Below are 8,197 nucleotides of genomic sequence, written 5' to 3' on the forward strand. Positions count from 1 at the left end.
CATTCATCGGTGAAGTGTTTTAAGTATTTAAAATAGACAAAGAAGAATTAACGAGACCGAACAATAGTTCTAAAGTCGAATTACTTTTATTAAAGAAAGATTCCAAGGCTATTTATATTAGTTGAGCAAGACCTGAGATTAAATGACAAGAGATAGTTACGACCGATATGATTTGACATGTATAAGAAAAATTTTATAAACTGATGTAAATAATCAACTGTTGAGATGAAAGTGAAACTTGGCTGTTCAGGGCAGTTGGTAATTATCAGGATCTATTCTTATTCAAACTCATTTGTAAAGATTTAGCTTAGAATGGTAAGACTGTTATCTTATTGACATGTCAAAACATGACATTGCCCCCTTCCAGGTTGTAATTATCTTTTCTGGAATTAGTAAAAAAATGTTTGTTTAACTGAATGTCAAAATGAGGTTTGAGATGTCAAGATGAGCTCTATTTGTTGTAATAAATAGGTGCTTGGTAGGGTGAAGTCATATAACGTATAGTGGCTCTTTATATAAACATATAAAGTATAGTGTTCAAGAATGGAACAAAGCATTTAGGCGATAATAAACCCTAAATAGGAATTTATTGCTAAAGTGATGTTTGTCTGTAAATGTGACTGCGTACAAACGTGCAAATTGAAAAATATTAAGGCATGAGAAAAAATTCCATTTTTTACTATCCTTGTAAATATTTTATAATTGCGTTATTTGCTGGTAACATATATGTATAGTTAATGAAAGTTGGGTGGAAGAAGGTCAATGTGTTAACGTCTGTTTCTTTTAGAGTTAGTTACATTGCGATGCACATTTTTTCTTTTCTTGGTTGTATCTTTTTTAGGAACAAGTTGAACCTCGCGCGCTGGTTCTTGTTCACTTATACGTGACCAATACTTTTGGATCGGTCTGTAATCATGGAAATGACCAGCCGGTTCCCAAGTGTCATCTTCTTCTCCATAACCTTTCCATCGAACTTTATATAAGTAATTACCCGGTGATCCCTTATGGTGTAAAACTGCCTCAACATCGTATGATTCAGATTGATCAGTATTGGATAAGGATACTTCCTGGGAAATAACCTTTATTTGCGATGGAGGTACATCTCTTGGTAAGAGTGCTCCAGTTGCATCAACCAACACGTATGAACCACCTTGAGTTTTTCTTTTGACAGTGTAATTACCAACGTAGAGGGGATCACTTTTTGCAACACGGTTTACATTCTTGAGCGTGACTTGACTACCAGTGGGGATATCGGTTAGAATTCTGTGAGTTTGGTTGAACTTGTCTCGAGACGCAGCTTGTGAAGTTTTTATTTTTTCACGAATAGCAGGTAAGACAGTGTCATTAAACTCGTTAATTCTAGTTTCTAACTGTTTCATTGTTTCAGGCGATTTAGTTTTGTCCAGCACGTTATTATAATCCTTGTTTTCATTGGGACGTCTTGCAAACATCAATGAGAAAGGTCTAGTGCCGTGTAAAGCTGTATGCGTATTGTTGAGGGCTTCTTGGGTACTGTCAACATACAAGTCCCAATCCTCAGTTCTGCTTTGTAATCTTTTGTGCAAAATATTTTTTGCTTTGCCAACCCATCGTTCGACTATACCGTTAGCTCGGGGATGATAAGCTGATATGAGACGATGATCAATACCGGATGATTCAACATACAGTCTGACGATTTCATTGACATACTCAGTACCATTATCACTTTGGATAATTTTTGGTCGACCAAAGAGCGATAAGATACTCCTTAATGCAAGTGCAATAGTGAGAGAAGATTTATCGGGCAAGGCTTTGAGTACACAATATCGTGTGAAGACGTCCACTACCAGAAGGATGTATTGATTACCTTGTACTGAAGTAAGGAAAGGTGCGGCTGTATCGATACAGATGTGATCCCAAGGTGCATCAGCATAGATTGAGGTCAAGGGATTGTTGTTGTATAATGGTTTAAATAATAAAGGAAAAGGTAAAAACAAAGATCAAGAAACAGTTTGGGTACTTTTTGAGACTGATCTTTATTTCAGTTTAAGTTAAAGTAAAAATTATTCTAATTGAAGGCAGGTATTTATATCTTATTGAGTGAGTGGCTTGATATCTTCTATTGTTATCGCTCTTCTAATATTCAGGTACTTTAGCAAGTGTTATCTATAATTATGATTATGAAAACTTTTCATTTGTTCTTTTGTATGTCTGTCATAGATTATCTTTTATTCTGGGAATTTCTCACTGATTTGAATAACGTTATTTTACGCGCTATTTCAATTATGTGAAAGATTAGCAATATTCCTGACATTGGATTGGATTTGGTTATTTTAGTTGATACTTCTTCTTATCAAAGAACTCTCATGAATACAATACATATTCTTTTAGAACATGTTTAATTGGAATTGATTGTATGATCTTATTTAAATAAACTTGTATTTTATTTTATTTTAATTATGATCTTGTATTAAGACTTATATTTATTAATGTCAACTACAATCAGTTACTGTTCTACAACAATTGTATCCGTGTTTTGCGATATTGAATTTTTGGCAATCAGGACAACTACGTATTATTTCAAGCGCATCTTCCTTGAGCTTTGTCCAGTGAATACCATCGCTATGTAAAGCTGTTACGATTGCTTGAGCTCCACGGTGTCCTTCTAAGTGTGTATCCATGAGTAGCTTTTGTCTGTCTTCTGGTGCTGGGGTCATCAAGTCAGCAGGCAGCATCATTCTGGATGTAAGAATTGATCCGTTAGAATTGATAATTTGGGAAGTGACAATTGTTTTGATGGTTTTATTATCCCCCTCCAGCGTTTTTTCAGGTTCAAAAAGACGCGACAAAGCATCTGGCAGAATATTTTGAATACCAGGTCGATGGATGATTTTGAAGTTATAATCCAGTATAGTGTCCAGCCAATTGATCATCATAGCATTAGCTACAGGCTGAGTGTGGAGATAAGTCAAGGCCTTGTGATCAGTGTATAAGGTGAATGGATTACCCCACAAAAATGGATGAAACTTCTTTAGTGCAAATATCACTGCTAATAGCTCACGTTTAGTGGTAGAATAATTCTTTTCAGATGTAGAAAGTGAGCGTGCCATGAAACCGATATATCGAGTCTCATTTTTGATAACTTGGTAAAGAACAGCACCAATTGAATAGTTACTAGCATCAGTAGCAACGTAAAAAGGTTGTTCTAAATCTGGATGATGAAGAAGTGGCGCAGAAGACAATAATGACTTGATCTTTTCAAAAGCACTTTCTTGTTCAGATGTCCAAAGTTTATCAAGTTTACCTTCGAAACGTAATTTGTTAAGGATACATAAGATTATAGTCACTTTATTTTAGTAAAAGGAATCTCATATGATCCTAAATAATATGTTGACATAACTTGGAATCATTTATAACATTATTCCCAGCACAGATCAATAAAAGACTTTGATTAGATTTTTATATTAGGCTTTATTCATATTAACTTCACACAGTCAAATGTATGGCGTGGTTGTAATATAGTTTATTGATGATATGAGCATGTTGAATAAGGAATGACAATTACTTACCGGATCATCATTAAGTCACGCAAACATTTATCCTAACTGAGATATTATTATTAGCCATAATATCCAATCACGGAACTAGAGGATTTTATATTCATCCGTACCGTCTCCTTAAATAGTCTTACATCCAGAGCTATCTGAAACCATCCCAATAGCATAATTGACAATACAAGCTAGGAACAGGCTAAACTAATAATTAGAAATAGTAATCATCTATTCTGTCAAATTGATCATAAATCTGTCCTAATTCTTTATCCGTATCATGTCTATAAATACTCTCACTTTTTACATGTAGAATTAATGATATATTCAATCTTAGTTATCTTAACTTAATAAAGAGATACCAAGTTCTAACAGTATTTCTTTATCTTTGTTGTTATACTACTTTTACCTAAAACCCCCTATCCTAAACATAATTTGTCCAAAGGCGCAGTGACTTCAGAAATATTTGGCAAGTATTTTCTAAAATAATTTACCAGTCCTAAAAAGCGTTGAATCTCTTTTCCAGATGAAGGTCTAGGCCAAGTCAAAGCGTTTGTAACTTTACGAGGATCGAGTCGAGACCCTTTGGCATCAACACAGAAACCAAGCAAGTAAACAGTAGACTGCGCAAAATGACTGTTGTATCCACACAACTAATAAAGTGAACATTCATGGATAAACTTGGATACTACAGAATTATAGTCTAACCAGATCTCTATTAATAAACGTGAGAATTCTGCAATAGCCAATCTTGCCCTGTTGTCCTACCAGCGTTCTAAAAGACTATATCGGAACCTGATTACAACAACGGCAGTTCAATCCTATTCTATAATTATCGTTAGATCAATAGTTTAATTACTTCATTGTCCCTTGATTCGTCAAGTAGACAGCGGCTATTGATTATCCACTATCCTTCCTTATATTCCATATCATTCTTTTAACCGATCAATTGAAATAGCGGTAAAGACCCAGACATTCAAAAAGTATACAGTGGGTGGAAAAATTGTTCCAATGTTTTTGATTTGCAACTTTAAAGCTTTATATCTTTGGAACTACAAATGGTAACGGCTCACAAAAACATGCATCTTGTAGCGCAATTACAGCTAATATTACTAAAAAAATTTTGCGTGTATTGTTACACAATCGGGAAAAAATTAAGATTAAATACAAAAACCAACATTGGAACCATTTTTCCACTACAACTGTAGATAAGTTTATTTGTTAATTGGTGGAGCTTCCACCGGAGTTTTTTGGCTAATTATGAGTCATAATATTCCGACTATCGCCGAAAAAGCCTATTTGACTTATAAAATTAATTTATCCCCTGTCAAACATTTTTTTTTCTTTTTCTTTCTTTATATATCGAAGCTTTAAGGTACCACTACACATATGGTTCGCGCTCTCTCTAAAAACAAGCAAGAAAACATCAAATCGTTGGTTTTACAGAACAAGCCATATTCAGTGATAATGGAACGTATCCCAAACTTAAAAAAATCCACCTTAAGCAGATATGCCAACAAGTTTTCTCCTGGTAGAGTAACAGCAAACCCTGGTAGAAAGGCTGTTTTAAGTGTTACCACCAAGTCTTATATACGTAAGCAGATTATTAATGGTACCCTCAATACTGCGAAGGCTGTTCATAAGTATCTAGTATGCACTGGCCACACTATCAGTTACTCGGGCACCATTAAGGTTATGAAAAGCATGAACTTCCATGCTAAAATAAAGGTAAAAAAGCCTTTATTGTCTAAGGTTCAGAAAGCAAGACGACTAGCATGGGCGGAAGAGCACAAAAACTGGACAAGCGATGACTGGAGACGTATGGTATTCAGTGATGAAACAAAAGTTAATGTTTATGGCTCAGATGGTTGCAAGTACTATTGGAGTCGACCTGATGATAAACTTCAACCCCATCATCTCGACTTAACAGTTAAAGGAGGGGGTGGTAGCATTATGGTATGGGGTTGTATTACCTATGACGGACCTGGTTATGCATGCTGGATTAGTGAAGGCACAATGAAGGCTTCTGATTACGTCGGAATACTTGGTACAACCCTTATGGACAGCCTTGAGTACTATGGTTACCATCCTCAAGACATCTATTTTCAGCAGGATAACGATCCTAAACATACGTCTAAGCTAGCTAAGCAATGGTTCAAGGACATCAACTTCAAGTGTGATCATACCTTCAACTGGCCTTCACAAAGTCCAGATCTAAACCCAATAGAGCACATCTGGCACCACCTTAAGCTCAAGTTAAGTGCCTATGATACTAGGGCAAAAGGTGTGCATGAATTATGGAATCGTGTTGAAAAAGAATGGTCTACTTTTACAGCAGAAGACTGTAGGAGATACATAGATAGTATGCCAGATCGTTGTAGAGCTGTAATTGCTGCGAAAGGCGGTCATACAAGATATTAATAAAATAATGCACATAGTGGAAAAATGGTTCCAATGTTGGTTTTTGTATTTAATCTTAATTTTTTCCCGATTGTGTAACAATACATGCAAAATTTTTTTTAGTAATATTAGCTGTAAATGCGCTACAAGATGCATGTTTTTGTGAGCCGTTACCATTTGTAGTTCCAAAGATATAAAGCTTTAAAGTTGCAAATCAAAAACATTGGACCCATTTTTCCACCCACTGTATGATATACAGTCAAATTATTAGTTGAAGAATCTTTTGAGTGATCTCACACGACATTAAGAAAATTATTAAGGTAAATACGACAGCAGCCTTATCACTTAGACCTTACAGTAAAAGGTGGCCAAGGAAGTGTCATGGTACGGGGTTGTATCACTTACGATGGATTTGGGTATGCTTGTTGGATACATGATGGGACTATGAAAGCTGTAGATTATGTAAATATCTTAGAAACTACCCTTATGGACAGCTTAAAGTACTATGGATACAATCCTGAGGATATCTATTTTCAACAAGATAAGGATCCTAAGCACACTTCAAAGCTTGCTAAGCAATGGTTTGTGGATAATAACTTCAACAGTGATCATATCTATAGCTGACCAGCCCAAATTCCCGATTTAAACCCTATTGAACACGTATGGCATCACCTTAAACTCAAGCTGAGTGTATATGACACTAAGGCTAAAGGTGTACATGAGTTATGGGAAAGAATTGAAAAAGAATGGAATACTTTTGCAGTGGACGAGTGTAGACGATATATAGATAGCATGTCTGACCGTTGCAAAGCAGTTATTAAAGCTAAAGGAGGACATACCCGCTATTAAATAAAATTTATGTTCAAACGGAAAAATTGTCCCAGTGCGGTGGTTTTTTTCTATTGCTGATAAACTCAGACTGTGTAAACTCCGAACACTGAGTGCTTGATATAATGTAGCACGGACTGAGACCTTTCTAATGAGCATAGAACTATCCGCATAGCCTGAGAATTGGTTGAGCTATGGTGTCGAAAGTAAAAAAAGTTTAAACACTAGGACAATTAGTCCACCCACTGTAAAAGTAAAAATAAAATAAGACTCGAATAAAATTGAATCAAAAATGAATCCAAGTAAAACGAGGATGTTTATTTGCTTTACAATTGACAGTTATTTATACCTTTACAGATATCGATAAATACATTAAATGACTATAAAAATATGAGAATATTAAATAAAAATAGGCCATTCAAGGGATAAACTTTCGATTATTGATAGAGATGGTGGTGATAACAAATTAACATATGAGGAGTTGCTTGATCAGGGATAGAGGTAGAGGAGCAGTAGGTTCAGAGACAAAATATCCAAATTAAGAAAAATTATTCTAGCCAACTGGATCACTTTGTGAGGTAGCCATCGAAACCCATTTCGGAACCGCTACGGACACCCCACTTCTTGTAAAATAATTTTCTCTTTTTCTTTCTCTTTTTTTTTGTCTTTCCTTTTCCCTCTTTTATCGTTTCCTTTCCCGTCACCTCCTTCACCATCATACAATATGCTTCCTTCACTAAAGAGTACACCATCCAGTCGTATGGTCAGCGATTAACCTTGATTATTTCTTACTGCGAACTCAAGTCGAGTTTACTCCACCAACGGCCAGTATCTTATCAAAGCTGTGACAATTGGTACTTAGGTGTTATAATATTACTGGTTACGATATGTATTGTTGTTGCTCTACGGCCGCACGTAGTGATTGATTTGAATATAGCAATAATTCCACCAATTCCTTCTGAGTATATTATTGTAGTATATTCGTCAAAAATAATCTCTTCCTTCAGATTAAGTCAGCAAACTTCTTCACGAGTAGTAATAGAATAAAAGTAGTAATTAGGGATTGTTCAGTTAAAATATACAATAAAGATTATATATAAATTTAATGAACGTGAACACAAAGGATCGAGACAATAAGTATTTGCTTGTTACAATAATCCAAAAATGGAATTAAGGTTTAGGTTTATATAAAATAAAGTTAAGGATAAAAACGCTCTTTTCTCATCAATCTTCCATTCAGCACAACTTATAAGCACACCTCTGCACTCAGCAACGTGATGACGTCGGCAACATCTATCCCAAGGCGCACTCCATCTACTATACCAATTCACAAGCATCAAGGTGATTTGGCCGAGTTGGTCTAAGGCGCCGCACTCAAGTTGCGGTCTCGCAAGAGGCGTGAGTTCGAATCTCACAGTCACCATCATATTTTGCCATTTTTT

General features: G+C 35.5%; 2 protein-coding genes and 1 non-coding gene across 3 annotated transcripts; 2 read left to right on the top strand and 1 right to left on the bottom strand.

Annotated features, from left to right (window-relative positions):
- Positions 1–767: 767 nt before the first annotated feature.
- On the bottom strand, positions 768–1,451 carry RO3G_11473 (uncharacterized protein; the record flags this gene model as incomplete). Its single annotated transcript, XM_067666057.1, has 1 exon — positions 768–1,451. One exon carries the CDS (start codon positions 1,449–1,451, stop codon positions 768–770), a length of 684 nt encoding a protein of 227 aa, XP_067522158.1.
- Positions 1,452–4,916: 3,465 nt separating this feature from the next.
- Positions 4,917–5,948, top strand: RO3G_11474 (uncharacterized protein; the record flags this gene model as incomplete). Its single annotated transcript, XM_067666058.1, has 1 exon — positions 4,917–5,948. The coding sequence occupies one exon, from the start codon at positions 4,917–4,919 to the stop codon at positions 5,946–5,948; it is 1,032 nt and encodes a 343-aa protein (XP_067522159.1).
- Positions 5,949–8,095: 2,147 nt separating this feature from the next.
- Positions 8,096–8,178, top strand: RO3G_19137. The gene has a single exon. It is a non-coding gene; the product is annotated as a tRNA-Leu (tRNA).
- Positions 8,179–8,197: the final 19 nt, after the last annotated feature.

This window comes from Rhizopus delemar, genomic scaffold (genome assembly GCF_000149305.1).
Source record: "Rhizopus delemar RA 99-880 supercont3.9 genomic scaffold, whole genome shotgun sequence".
Classification (NCBI taxonomy): domain Eukaryota; kingdom Fungi; phylum Mucoromycota; class Mucoromycetes; order Mucorales; family Rhizopodaceae; genus Rhizopus; species Rhizopus delemar.